Source organism: Ceratosolen solmsi, unplaced genomic scaffold (assembly GCF_000503995.2).
Source record: "Ceratosolen solmsi marchali unplaced genomic scaffold, CerSol_1.0 scaffold3, whole genome shotgun sequence".
NCBI lineage: Eukaryota > Metazoa > Arthropoda > Insecta > Hymenoptera > Agaonidae > Ceratosolen > Ceratosolen solmsi.
In genome coordinates, this window is record NW_011948428.1 from 354,402 (window position 1) to 370,788 (window position 16,387).

Genomic DNA, 16,387 nt, shown 5'->3' on the forward strand with positions numbered 1-16,387 from the left:
GTGTATTTATATAAACGTAATAGATTTTGAATATTTTTAACCAATTTTTATCTCGAAAAAATTAAGTTGAATGGATTTTATTTTTTAAAGCGCTTGAAATAGAAATAGACGATTTATTGCACAGCTTGTAATAGTCTTTCCTTTTCCTAAAATGTATAAGATATATACTTCACAGATGCATTGTAAGTCGACAATCATTATCACATTTCCAGCATGGCAATGAAAAATATAAAGGAAAGCAAAACATAACGCGAGGAATAAATGGATGAACAGCTGTTAAAATCTATTTTTTACCAACATTATATTATTAGAAATAATTCAAGTAATCAAAATTATCGATATAGGCCAAAAATTAATAGCTATTAAACAATTTAAAAATTTGTAAGAAAAAAAAAAAGAAGAAAATACTTTAGATTATTCCTGTTTGGAGCAATTCATTTATGCTATTCGAGAATTATAGTTTCTTATGTCTAAAATGAATAATTGCATTGCTTAATAAAACAAAAAAAAATCTCAAATTATTATATTTACATTAAATATGTTAAAAACATATCATCGGAGAGTAGTATTTCAAAGTAATATTTTAAAGTAATTTAAGTAAACGACTTGGGCAATAATATTTTAGTAGAAAATTCCGATTACTGTACGTAAAGATTTAATTATACTTAAGAAAATTAGAATTTTTTTACTCAAATAATTATAATTCTATAATTTACTAGAATATCGATAATTATAAAAATATCTTCAATATTTTCAAATTACAAATATTAAGAAATGTATAATTTTACATTAAAATAAAAATGATTAATAATACTATTCATCGTTTCAATAATTACGAAAATATCTGAATTTGCTAAGAGATATTTACTAAAATATCAACTACTAAAAGTAAATTCCTTCTCATGTTCGTTCATTTTATATTGATATTTTATGATGAAATTATTGATTTTTAAAAAAAAAATTTATGTGAATTAAATTTTCTTCTTTTTATTCTCGACTTACACATATATTGTAGAAAAAATAAATATAAATTTGTCCGCAAAGCTGGCTTTTAATTGATAATCTCGTATCTTCTTAGAAATAAATCAAAAATTATAAATATTATCATTTTTAATGTAATTTACTATTAAATGAGAAAATTCAAAAGTTTATGATATTCTTATTAATGTAATTATTAATTTACTTGAATTTTATTTATTACAAATTTTAATTTTTAAGTAAATTTCATTGCATATGCTATAAAGTCATATTACTAAATTATAATAATCTCTTTGTTGTATAAATTTGTAACATTTATAAAAAAAAAAAATTTCAATTACTATTTAAACGTAACATTTCATCGTTAATTATTTTATTGAAAATAAAATTGTTTAAATTTATATTATATGGTAATTCACTGGTTATTTTGTATGAATTTGTTAGTTATATAAATTCGTAATATTTATGAATTATCATACTTCTGAGTATAAAAATATAATATTCGTCAGTAACAGGCGAGTTTTATCGTAAAATTGAATGAAGAAAGCGAAACATAAAAATACAGAGAAATTAAATTCGTTATTAAGAATATTGAATATTTAAAACCTAATAATTATTATAATTATTATATTTAAAAACTGTTGAATTGAATTGATTGTTTTTTTTTGTTTTTTTTTATGTTGCAATAGGTTTCACGAGTAAAAATATCATCCAATGGTTTTATTTTGAAAATGTTTCACATGTACGAGTATTAATATAGAGAAATGTATGAAGGGAAACAATTTTTTTATAAATGAGTTATATTTTTAATTGAAAGTAAGAGAAATAGCGCTGTGACGTGAATTGAGGGAATATCTATCTTATTTCAATTGAAATAAATGATAGTTTTATCGTAAAAATTATCGTGTAAATTCAACGTGAAATTTTATTTGAAATTTTAGAAAAATTACATTAGGTAGCGGTGAAAGATTTTGAAATTAAATTGAATAGCATAAAATGATATAATTAAAATTACATTAGAAAATTATTTAAGTTATCAAGCTTTACTGCTTCACGCTTTTTTTAACTTTGCAACTATTTTTCATTAACAGAAACAGCCTAATATCCAAAAATGAAAAAAATTTTTAAAAAATATACAAATTAAAATTTATCTTTGGATTTATTATTAAAGACTGCTAGCTAATTGGCTATTACAAATATTACATATAATTGAAAAAATTTTATTAAAAAATTGGTTTCCTTTTATTACATTGTTGGCGAGCAATCTCGTATTCTCTATTGACGACGAATTTTATGAATAAAATATCATCTAATTGTTCTGGTAATCAATTCGGGTTTGTTTATTTTCCCAGCCTTTTATACTTTGACTCCTCTTACAGTTTCATCCCATCTTCATTTATATGACAACGCATGCTCAAACCTACTTGCACACAAACACGAATACATTCTGATTAACAAATGCTTGTACTTTTTCGTTAAATAAATTAGCGTTATATTGAGGAATATTTAAGGTTAGTTTGCTAAACCAATAGTTCATTAGTATATAACGGATTAAATTATCGTAATTTCAAATGTATATATATATATATATATATATATATATATATATATATATATATATATATATATTTAGCATTATATTGCAAATTCTTTGACAACCTAATTTATACAGGAAATTCTTATTATTTTTTGTAATGAAATTCTGCCAATAATGAATAATGATTAGTGAATATAAAGATTTGATTATTCTTAAGATGCAGATTAGCATTTAGAAAGGTCTTATATGTAATTTAGAAAATTGGCAAACCTTCAAAAATATAATAATTCATAACTCGGCCGCTTGTCTTCATAGACGAATTATTGAAATGAAACGACTGAATAGTTATGGCTACGCGAACTTTATTAAATACGAATTCTCGCTGTTCTTCGACGATATGAAATAGCGTAATGTCGCTGAAATAGGTAAAGGGCACACGCGGTGCATATTGGTATCCAAAGGCCGTTTCTATGCTAACATAAATCCTTTACCGCCAGTGAAAACGTCATCGTTGTCGTCGTTAAAACGCCGCCTGATGCCGATGTCACCCTTGGATTACAACAAATCGGGCGTCTATCTGACGAAGAACGCGAGCCTTGATCCGGTGAAAACTGTGCAGACCCTCGACAAGCACGTAGCCGCTTACTATCGAAACACCAAAGTCATCCAGACTGGAAGCGGCGACGATAAAGCCAACAACGCCGGAGGTCACGTATCTTTTTTTTCATTATTTATTCCTGGGTTTGTTATCTCGCATATAGTATGTGCTTTGTAGAAAGCGATACTCGGTACATACAAATTTCTTCCTTATCTCGGTTATTGCACAATTGGGTATATTTAAAAGAGCACCTCCCTATTATTACTCCTGTTGGCATTGAAATGCACAAGTTTGATTTTTAAAGCGTGAAATAACAAATAAACTAGCCTTCATAGAATAACTACATTTGCAAATGCTTTATTAAAGGTACGACCATATTAAATTAGCTTGGCTCATTATTGAAGAATAATTTTTAAATTTTTCATTTGAATAAAAACAAAAAAAAAAAAAAAAACAAAAAAAAACAAAAAAAAACCAAAAAAGAATATATATATATATATATATTTATTCATAATTATATTTCTGAGTGCTTAACGATGAATTTATATGATAATATTTGTATTAAAACAAAATCTAGGCAATTTGCAACTTTCTTATAATAACGAAATATCTACCGTTCAAATCGATACTCGGAACATTACGATTTTCTAATACATTAAATATTTGCTTTAATTTCATTTTAGCAATTATTAACGACATCGCAATCAAAATAATAATATTCATGTCATTATCATTATTCAATAACAAATTTTTATAATAGTACATTGTGATTTAACACATCCTTTATTTATAAAGTCGAATGATTATAAAATCACGTTCGATTGAAATACAAAATTGTAAGCTTATTAACATAAACGACAAATATAATTCCAAGTTTGTTGTTTCAACGGGACATAATAGAGATATAGAGATAGAGAGATAGAGAGATAGAGAGATAGAGAGATAGAGAGATAGAGAGATAGAGAGATAGAGAGATAGAGAGATAGAGAGAGAAGATAGAGATAGATAGATAGAGATAGATAGATAGAGATAGATAGATAGAGATAGATAGATAGAGATAGATAGATAGATAGATAGAGAGAGACTGATTTTATTTTATACTTAAATTCATTAGCAACAACGATGGATTTGCAATAAAATCACAATACATTTGATAAATATATATTTGAACATAATATTTTCATGAACTTTATCTTCTTGCTACATATCCAATGTATTTTATTTAGTTACGAATAACTTGTAATCTATTATCATTTAAGTTATTTATTTATTTCCCTTATCGCTCGTTCACATCCGATTCCAGATCAATTGTTCTTTAGTAATTCTTTTATATTCATTACTTTTCTTTCTTTTTCCTTTTTTTTTTTCTTTTTTTGATCGTTTACAGCAGGTGATTGATTTTTATTTTTTTACTCCATGTAGATATACTCAAGTAATTTATCATAAACTATACTAAGTAAACAAGATACTTCCTGCTGTATCCTTGAATTTCCGAATATTTTTCTAACTTTATGCTCAAATACTATAATATTCGTTTGGGATTCTCCATTGACATTGCTTTATTGAAATTTTCTAAATTTTTATTACCAATATCATATATTGCTTGATATATTAATAAATTTGCTCATATATTTAATAACTAATTTTTAAAGAAACTTCACTACCAACAACTTCATATTCCTACATATTAACTTCTTCAATCTTATTCAATGTTGTTGAATTTAAGATTCTTTGAATGATTTTAATATAATTTCTATTTGCATTGAACGTGTGCTTTGATATATATACCGATTGAGTATTTAACAACATAGGGGAATTTTACTTACGCCACTATATTAATTTAATGGCATCATTGTTAATTTAATAATCGTAAATTAAATTTTGATAGAAATTTCGCTCGATATCAACGGTATTTTTTTTCTTTTTTAAATTTTTTAATATTTCGAATGCACGCAACACAAAAGCTATTCATAACAATATGTAAAAATAAGTCATAAAAAGAAAAAAAAATTGAAAAGAAGAAAGATATTATCGCTAGATCGAGATAAAATGACGTCACACCATTGCAAGCACACTTAGAGTCATAGCGCAGTAATAAACAAAATTGGAAAAATTTTTTATCTAATTATCACCATTCATAAATTGTCGATAAAAGCAACGACCATGACAATAATAATAATAATAATAATAATTAATAATAATATTATTATTATTATTATTATTATTATTATTATTATTGCCATTAATGTTGTTGTTTTTGTCGTTATTGTCGTTGTTACTATTATTACTATTATTGTTGTTGTTTTTCGTTGTTATTTACGTAAATTGATTATTATTGTATATGTAGTCGTTGTTGTCGTTACTATTATTGCTATTACTATTATTATTGTTGCATTTTGGTTATTACTCAACATAATGTTGAGCGTTCTTTTTTTTCTTTTTTTTTCTTTTTTTTTTTTTTGTTAATTTTCTTGAATAATAAACCAAGTTATGTGACCTATTTATTTTTTAACAGTGTGGCTATCTGACTTTTGGAGCTAGTCCAACAAGATAATGCCAGTCGCAGGGACAGATTTTAAGAAACACGAAATGAAGTCCTTTACTTACCACTGAGATAAGTTTAATTTTGTATCAAAGTAATTTGAGTTCTGGTTGTAAAGCGAACATATCGCCGGACGCATTCATATTTTCTACGTTAGAATAATGACTAATAAGATTGTTTTAAGTTGAAAAACTATTGCAAAAGTAAAAGTAACTAGAAAAAATTGCAAGTTTAATGTAAACAATATAATTTCGTTTCGTCCTTTACCTCGTATGAAAGACAAAAAAGAAAAAGAAAAAGAAAAAGCATTTATCGTTTATTCTAAATTATAGTACGGCGAAAAGACATTAACCAGTCAGTAGAAAAAGAAGGACTTGGGAAGTTCATAATATTTTAATCTATTATGAATATACGTTTTTATAATATATTGATTATGTAAATGTCTTTGAAACTATTTTATGTATGAGACGACCAATATTTGTATGTGAAACAATTTATTATAATTTAGCTGGTATACCGATACACGATATTCCCGTAGAACTTACTCATTGTCGGTTCTTTTTTAATTTGCACTCCTAAAAATAAAGAGAAAATGTTTCGTCCACACGCGTCCACACTGTAATAAAAAATATATTATCATAAATGTTTCCGGTATACACGCCAATGTTTATGAATTGAAATTTTTTTAAATTTTGTAAATTAGTATTCAAGACTTTATTCGTTAATTTCTAATAAAAAAAAAAAAAAAAAAAAAAAACAAAAAAAAAAACAAAATTTTATTTAATGTAATGCTGTTGTACAATATTTATTTATGGATAGCGTCAATATTATCCGTTCTTGTTTTATTTTATTTTATTTTAATACTTTTTAATACTGAATAACCGAATGGTTAGGATAAATATTTATTTCAAACATATTTTGACGCGCACGTAACGCTGAATTTAAATATATTTTAGAGACAGTTTTTAACATCTATTAATAAATTAAATTTATTATATTTAAAGGAGAATTACATCATGAGAGTAATGATATTCGACTTTGGAGAAAGACGCGGGTTGTATGTTTATTCACAAATACACAGTCCTAATGAGTCTGTCATTTAATTTATTTCATATGATGAATTTAACTTAATTTTATAATTAGTAGTCGAATCTACATCATTTAAGGTAAATTGCAAAATCATTTCTCCTCGACGTTGGCTTTTCCATTCTCTTTCAAATGCTTCAACAGTCGAAAAGACGTGCGATTGTCAAATAAAAATACATGAAACTGGAGCGTACAAATGTTAAATCAAAAATAAAATCTAAAAATAATTGTACAAATAAATAGTTATATAATATGCAAGTATATTTTAAAAGGCGGAATTCGTTGACTTAACTTGTTTATTAAAAAAAAAGAAAGAAAAAAAAAAAAAAAAAAGGTAAAGATAAAGCCTACATAATGTTGCAACAAATTTAAAATTAAATCATAATTGTTATTAAACGGAAGAAGCTCGAATGTCAACTAAGGATCCTTAAAAGGCACTCGTTAAGATTTTCATGCAAATAATTAGGGTGCATTTGAGTATAAAAAATATTCCACAAATAATCATCATAACGTCGAAGTTAGATTAAATTCCAAAAAATTATTTTATAACTATATTGCGTGAAAGTCGTCTGAATAAAAAAACTTCTGCCTAAACAGTCTATTCATGTTTTTAATTGTCAGTAATCGTAAGTTATCGCAAGCACTAAGATTCTTCTCTGTAGGCTGTAATACGATAATCTGTAAAATGTTTTGACAACGTTCCAAGAAAGTTATATGGCTACGGATTATTTGTTTTGCAAGTCAGCCGTATAAAAATATTGACGGACGAGATTAAAAGACAAAAAAGCAAAATTACGATGTTCAGTCTGAGCTGCGTACGATATTAACGTCCCATAATTCAACTGAAACCCAATTTAGCCAGCGCTCGTAAAGCGGCACATAGACGAGAGAACCCATCAGCACATTGAGTTTTTTTTTATTTTATTGCTCCCGTTTAACTCCATACATCCATTTTTCCTCCCACTCATCCAACCACCCACCCTCGATCGCTCTTTATATTTCTCATCGCCGCTCTCCTCACTCCATAATTGTGGTTATACCGCCACGGTTTTTGCCCCCATCCGCAGCCACGAAAGTTATAGCACAACTGCAACGTCGCACTCGTGCGCTCTAAAAATATATAACGGCTGCCTCCATAAAAAAAAAAACATGTATTCTATAAATATATGCACGCACGCACGCATCTACCGCGTGCGCATATATATATAATATATGTATTTGTGTATTATATATATATATATATATATATATATATATATATATATATGCACGCGCGCGCACGACACACACATAAGCGTTAAGACGTCGGTAAGAAGTATGGCAACGTCGCAAACGACGAGACGGAGGAGTCGGGGCTGCCTCAGGTTTCAACAACCATCCAGAGTTGAGAAATGTGCCCTCTCAGCGCTTTCCTGTGCACATAGACAGGCGGGTGCGCACACATGCACGGGTGACTTTATAGTTCCGTGGCCCCGAGCGGATATATCAGGACGGTACTTCGGTCTCGTTGCCCTGGCAACCAAAGTTCGCTCTCGCATGGAGAAATTGCTCGTGGTAGGCCAGTAGTAGCAGTTGTGTTAGTAGGATTGGGCGATGGCGGTGGCGGCGACGGCGGCTCTGTCGTCGTCGTCGTCGTCGTCGTCGTCGTCGCCGTCGTCATCGTCAGTGGGGACGGAGAGGATCGTGTAAAGAGTGCGCGGGGGCGGCAAACTATACCTCTGCTCACCCACGACGATGGCACTGAGTTGAGTACGAGAGAGAGAGAGAGAGAAAGAGAGAGAGCTGACTGATAATGTCGTGTACTTCGTACGCTGTCTCTCTCTCTCTCTCTCCCTCTCTCTCTCTCTCTCTCTCTCTCTCTCTCTCTTTCTTTCTTACTCATGCACACACGGGCGCGCACACACTCGATGGAAAGAGAGATAGGGCGCCGCCTTAAGGCTTGATTTTCTCTGCCTCGCGTTTCCATTATGTCCTAGGGTGAACGCTCACAAACCGGTTTTTATAAGGCATCCAAGAACGAACGAGAAAGAGACGAAGAACGGAGTCGAGTCTCGATATTATTACTATTAGAAACTCCGCGGGCTTCTCCCCTCTCACTTAACATCAAGCTAGTTCAAGAGGGAGGGAGGGCGGTCGGGTGGGCGGGTGAGGTAAAGAGAACGAGTGAGAGACGAGAGATTGTACGGGCGAAGCACCGGCTGTGTAATTTCCTTCGTCGACTGGTTAGTTAGAGATACAGCGGTTTTTCTGTCCTCTTTTTGTGTCGCGTTCAGCTTCCCGCTCTCTCACACATTGAAGTTTATGTGTCGCTGCATAAAATTAATAGTTTTCAGAGTTGGAGATATATGCGTGTGGGCAGAGATAGAGGATATGCATAATGCATCTTCGTGAAAACCGTTTCTTTTATTTTTATAGCTCACGGTACGCTCTAAGATTCACTAGACTTTGGGGTATCTCACGAGCATAACTGTTTCTGAACTATTTAACTGAATTTTTTTTTTATTTATTTTTTTTTGTTTTTTTTTTTTTTCTTTTTTTGTTGGTTTTTTTGTTTTTTTTTTTTTTTTTTTTTCGATACAGCACGAGCATTCCACGTTGCCTTATCGTTGGCTTATTAAAAGGGCGCAAACTGCCAGAAATATTGAAAATGGTCGATGAAAATGTTGCTACTTAAATCGCAAAGTCACACGGTGTACTTCCCCGGATGATATCTCTTAAGCAACGAGTCGACAAAATGGCCACCGATGTACGATACCATCCTAACCTAAACCGCGCATTCTCAAAGTCATAAACTCACGTATTAACCATAATGAAACTTTAATACAAATACTCGTCGATTCAATTCAAAATTACTACTCACGTCAATGCAGCTTTATAAAACCGAAAAGTTATTATTCTTCGATCATTAAAGTTTGCATGACAAAGCATCTCTAAGCAACTCATCTCGAATATCAAATACAATATAATAATATTAAACATCAATGGGCATTTTAAAAATATAAGCTCGTTTATAAGGATATATCCAATCTGCTGGATAATATACTTGAAAATATAGTCTCATGTTATAAGATAAAAATACAGAGGGACGAAATTGAGGTGAGTAAGAGAGAATGGCGAAAAGCCTCATCGTCATGGCTGAAGTGCCGCTCTATAGAAACGGCTCTTATTGTTTATTCGGGCCAGCAGTATTCGTTTGGCTCTCGCGATGCCGTCACACCGCTGGCTGACAGCCACTGCGCAGAACCAATTAGAGCCGTCAGTCGAGAGTTCAGCCGATTGCGCTCCAATTATCACACAGCCACTAATGACGACGGGGCAGACAGGCGTGCAGGTAGCCAGGCAACGGCGCTCAATATTCAGACTGACGTCCCAGTTGGGCTGCACCTTTTTCCATTATGTTGCCTTTCCTCTCAATTATACGAAAATATGCCGAGTCCTTAAAAAGAAAAAGATAATAGAAAAAAATCACTCATTTTATCACCATTCCTCGGCTCCCTTCAGACACTATTCCTTTTTTATGTTTTCCTTTTTTATTTTATGTATAATCACCGCTACTACCTCGGCTACTGTTGCTACTTTTTCACACGGCTTGCGTGAATCAGATATATATCATCTTGATGCAACATTAGCAACTAGCACTCGTAACATCGACTAACGAATTAGAGATAATATTACATTAATCTCTGGCGAGACAATGCGTCCCTAATGATAAAATAGATCGTGATTGTTGCGCTTAAGAAGGGGCTGAGAGAATTGCTGAAGCGATGTCGCCGACATATGGTGGGGCGGAGGGGGGGGAGGAGGGGGGAGGAGGAGGAGGGGGGGAATGCAGGCGGTAACGTTGTTGTTGTTCAGACGCATCAGTAATCACGACGCTGAATGTAATATATCACGAGCTTTTCTCAATCGGCCGATCTTTCGAGTAAGTTTTGAGCTGATTTTCCAACGCTCAAACGATGGTTTAACCGCCGTGAAATTCGTTTTGAATGTCATTTGTCGTTAATGCCTTAAGTTTCTTTTATCTTTTGGTTTTGTCCCTCCAAGTCCTGGCCAACCAAGTGAGCGCGCACTGCTGTTGTAGCGGGCATCGCTCCGACTGTACATTTATAGACAAAAAGTACCCGGGAGAAAGTATGAAGCATGCATAGCGGGCACCGTCGCTCGAGTTGTCGTCAGTCATCAGAATCCACGAACTTTTGAATGTGTGCGCGCAGTTGGTAGATTATTATTATTACGGGCCGTCTCGAGCCTTTTACAACGTTAAATGCGCCATCTCCGTTTGTGCGTCAGTCACACATACAATTGTAAATTTTATTCATACGTGGCAGCTACGCGCGGCATTTGTAACAAAATGTTAGAGTGGAAAAAAAGAAAAACATCGTCGCTTCTCTTTCCTCGCGCCACTGCTATACGTACATTTTGAGAATGACCCACTAGCGCATTATGAGCTGTTGAATGTCTCACTCTCGTTCGTACTCTCGCTCTATCGCTTATCCCATTATTCGTCATTCGTAAGGTACACGGACGGGACGGAACGAGGCAAGTCTTTTCTCACGGACAATAACCGACTTTCAGCAACCGCTTGGAATAACGAATAACCTATGTCTCCCTCTCTTTGTTCTCCATTCATTTCTCTCGCTCCGTGTTCCCTCGAATAAGGAATGAACGAAAAATTAGGTATCGGGGATTGAGGATTGGCTATATGTCACGATAGGAAAACAACAAAAAAAAAAATAACACTACCGAAGGACGATGAAGACGAGGCTGTGAAGCGCGCATGCGTATCGCGAAAAATCGATATTTCACTGTTTGCACAACGGCAAGGAGCGAGACAAATTGTGATTTGTACGGACTCGTATTTGACTCTCTCTCCCTCGTCCCTCCCGACATCACCCCCCGTTCCACTAATACTGACCCGTATGAACGTATGTGCGAAGCGTGCACAAGTTGATTAACGAACAAGAATTTGGGGGGGGGGGAGCAAGGCCAAAGCACAATGAGAAAGAGTTCAAAGTGTTTATCAACCTACTAGAACAGCGACTAATTGATAATTCCCAACGCACAACCAGTGAGCTCGAATCATTCAAAATCAGTTTGAAATAAATGAATAATTTTGCATTAGAATTGCTTCCACGATAACGAAATCAATGATCGTGTCACTTCAACCGGCTCGGATTGTATGATGCACCTTTTTTGTTTTTGTTGTTTTGTTTTTGTTTTTCTGTTTTTGTTGTTCTGTTTTTGTTGTTCTGTTTTTATTTAATAAACAAAATCAATTGTAATGCGTGAAATTTAGGTACAGGGCCTGGAGAAGAGAACCTCGAGTAACGCGATAACAATTTCTAATAAGGAGACAGAAAGGAGCAAAGAGCAGATTTACACAAGATTAAACTAAATGTAAATAGTAAATAGAAAGGTGGCAGGAAACTAAGGAAAGATCGAGAAAGAGAGAGAGAGAGAGAGAGAGAGAAAGGTATCAGAATTACCGATTTGATTTTCATTTAATAGATCGAGATTAAAGAGGTAAAAGAGATTACGTTTCGTCAATCGCCTGAATGCGCATATAACGGGGCTATAAGACACATATGATACGTGTACGTGTAAGTTCCTGCTTGTTTTCACGTCGAATAATTAATGTATGCAATTGCATAACTGAATAAGAAAATATTTTGATCAATAAAATTACTATTTCATCTAAACTTGGCTCCGCGCTATCCCTAATAGTATATTTCTTTACTGTCCTTTTCTTATAGTCTCATACATTACAATGGACGTACGTAATTATATGGTGTAGGTTCTAAGGCTCTAACCATTATAATCTCGGTATTAACTGCGCAAATCAAATAAGCAGTTCGATGCGGTTGAAGCCAACCTGAGAAAAAAAAAGTTCCTCCTTCTCCTCGTGTATTATGCATAAAGCTCCTATTTATCTATCTCTCTCTCTCTCTCTCTCTCTCTCTCTCGTAAAAAGAAAAAGGTATTAAACGCCCGACTGCGCTTTCGCTAAAGTTGGCGCTGGTAATTGTGTTTTTCATAATGCTTTCGCATAGGTAGGCTGAAGTTTAGTAGTAGTTTGTGTTTCACGGTGGGGCAACCAATAAAGCCGCAGTAACCAGACGTCGGGAGAAACTGTGCACGTACTACGGATGTTTCCAAGGCAATCCGCGTCAATTGGACAGTTGGATATTTCGTTCAGACTTTTCCGGTATCCCTCGGTATTGTAAAGTCAGCCGGTGGGGGGAAGTCGCAGTAGAGACGGAGAGATTAACAGACTGGCACGGACTCACACACGCGCATACGAGCGCTGAAAAAAGGAAAAGGTTTTTCATTTCTGTATGCGCATAGTACCGTTTCATTCTTCAACGTCGAGTTCGCGAGTCGGATCGCGGCAGAGTGGGGGAGACGAAACGAAGGTACGCAGGCGCGCCAACCTACCATTGGTTCCCCACGCCCCGAGTCACGGCTCGAACTCGCTTCCCCCGCACACCACCACAGTCGCCCCCTTCACCACCACGCCGCATCCCGCCAACCCTACCACAACAACCTCTTCCTCTCACTCCCTCCCGTCGTGTTCCAGTACCCCCACCCCAGGACGTACGCCCTATCTCCTTTCTCTCTCTTGACTCAGCAATCCATTATGCATTTGAGTTAAATTAAAGTGCGCTGCTTTTACCAGACTCTTCGCCCCTCTTTCACTACTAACACATATCCCATGATTTATATACGGGAGCAGGCGGTTCCCCAATAATTCTGTCGCCTAGCATTGCCGTAGCTGAGCATCCGAAATACCTACTACGGTCAACGGGGCCATTGTGCTCAATCTATTTCACTCAGCATCCGCTCTTTGTACCTAAGGCTCCGTCCAATAAAGAATGATCTATGGATTAGGTCCGCGCACCTGCCAGATCTAGATTGCACCGATTCAAAAGGAATGAAAAGGAAACCTAAATGTAGAGAAAAGAATCACTGGCGCGCAACCATAAAGAAATATAATACATCAATGCTACGGAAACAATGAAGGATGAAATGATTATATTGTGCCTGACATTACATAATAATGATAATTATTTTTAATAATGTGTACGCTGCACCTTATTACTGTCCCATCCTTCTCCGCCCCTTCCCCCTCCTCTACACAATCCCTCGCCCCACACACCACATCCCTTCAGCCTTACGTACACATTTGTACTTAAATAGTTGATCGTTAAAACAACAACGAAAAGAAAATATATTTTTTAGTAATATATTAATTTATTTTATATTATATTTCATTTTATAGTATATTCATATATTCATATATTATAGTAATATAGTAATATATTAAATCTTTACTACTATATTAATAATGATAAATATATCGATAAAATTAATTTATGAAAATAATTTAATTTAATAGCTAATGTGCAGAATCGCAAAATTAAGAAAATTCTGCTTTCTAAATAATTTTATTTAAATAACAGAATAAAGTATTTTCGTATTTTAACTGTTAAGAGAAAATGAAATTTCAAGATTGGCTGTGCCGTTTCCTACAAATAGAAAACATCATTTCACACATTCACTAAGCACATATATGTGTGCGTATATATGTAAAACTTATTTTATTATATCAATCGTTTATATTTATTATATTTTTTATTTCTGTTTTTCTACGTTAAAATGTTTTTCTTTTTTTGCTACATTTATTGCGATCATTATTCTTTTAATAGAAATTTCACATTCTTTATTTTTCTTTTCATTTCACTAAGTTAAATAATGAATTTTCACAAATTAATCCTAGAAAGAAAAATCTCTAGTACGAAATGGTTTATTATATCATTTATCATTTTAATGCTTAAATAAATAAATAAAATGTGCCATGAAAAATGTGAAATAAAAACGAAATTTTCAACAATTAGTACCGTAAGCGTCGAAGATCCATTGTCCAATAAATAAGATTAAAATATTAACGGGACATTAATTATTAAAGCCTCGATTGTTTCCTAAGAAAGAAAATTAATATCCTCATGTTCCTTCTCTCATATCAATAAGATAATAAATCAACTATATTCCAGGCTTTAATATAAATAATTTTAAATCGACATCGACTTCGACTTTCGAAATATCGTTAAACTCTACTTAATTAAATTCGAGTGAAAAGTCAACATTTTGTTTTGTTTGTTTCATTCTTTCTTTCTTTCTTTTGTAATTGCGTAACCGAACGAATAGTGCGGAGTGCCTCGGCAGAGTCTCTACGTAAAGTTAATTTTACACACATCTACGTTTTACAAAGCCGCGGTAGATTTTTTCTATTAAAGGAAGGTACGACGACCCAACCTGACCGAGAATCCCCAGTTGTTCCCCAGTTCGTAGATTTTTGGGCTGACTATGCGATAGTGGGATTTCATAGCGCATAAACTCTCTGTGTACCTCCATGTTTTTGTGCGTGTGTGTGTAGGATGGGGTTTGGGGGGGGGGGATGAGCGAGGGACAGTTATAGAGAGTCTGAGAGAGACCGAGGCAGTCGGGCCGACGAGAGTGAGAAGTGTCGAGGGAAACGCGAGGAAACTATATTGGGTTCTACAAGTGAGAAAAGTTGGAGGGAGGTACGATAAAGAGAATGATTGGAGAGGGACGGCTGCTAAAGAGAGAGAGTGAGAACGAAACTACGTAGCCTCGGGAGCCACATCTTTCCTCCGACTCACGGACGGAGCTCTCTCAGCACTCTCAGCACTTTTTTTCAGAAGGTAGGCGTACACGCTGAGAAGACAGGTGGTGGCTTTGCATATTTATGAGAACACGAGCGAGCCAATCCTAACTTCTAATCGAACAGGGTTCCACGATATCAGCGGCCAATTTCGCCGCCATATTGACTGTTGATCGTAGCAATGGGGTTGGGTTAGGAGTAGGGGGGCGGGGGCGGCGGTACTAGAGGGGGAGGGGAGTCGCGAGCGATTGTAGCTCAAGAGCACGAGCGCCATCAACGGCGATCCAGGAACGGCGCGGAACCGTCAGCAACACGAGTCACGATCGGGGAGTTGGAGCGAGTCGTACGGCGCACGGCTGACGACGAACGAAGAACACGAGTCAAAACAAAAAAGGGGGAGAGCCCTAGAATTATCAAATACTAACGCGAGAGGCGAAGAGGGTGCATCCGACGGCAGGATATCACTGGTGAACAGCCCCCACCCGATAATCTTGGCGCCGCTTCCCGCCCACGTTCTCTTCTTACTTCGACGCAGCCGCACCGCTTTACCTGACATTACATTACATCACGTGCCGTCGACCATCGAATACGAATTGATGCAGCAACACCAGCAGCAGAAACACCAGCAGCAGCAGCAGCAGCAGCAGCACCACCACCACCACCACCACCACCACCACCACCACCACCACCACCACCACCACCACCACCACCACCACCACCACCACCACCACCACCACCACCACCACCACCACCACCACCACCACCACCACCACCACCACCACCACCACCACCACCACCACCACCACCACCACCACTACTACTACTACCACCACTACCACTACCACCACCTCCACAAACCTTCACCACCACCACCATCAACAGCAGCAGCAGCAGCAACAACAGCAACAACAACAACAGCAACAACAACAACAGCAAAGACGACGACGACGACGACGACGACGA

General features: G+C 35.0%; 1 protein-coding gene across 1 annotated transcript in view; it reads left to right on the top strand.

Moving 5' to 3' along the window:
* The window catches only part of LOC105363677 (uncharacterized), a 52,081-nt gene extending 46,133 nt beyond the window's left edge, over positions 1-5,948 (top strand). The window contains exons 6-7 of the mRNA XM_011501428.1: positions 3,013-3,222; positions 5,629-5,948. Coding sequence (XP_011499730.1) covers positions 3,013-3,222; positions 5,629-5,654 — 236 coding nt within the window. The 3' untranslated portion in view covers positions 5,655-5,948. The remainder of the gene's footprint in view (positions 1-3,012; positions 3,223-5,628) is intronic.
* Positions 5,949-16,387: the final 10,439 nt, after the last annotated feature.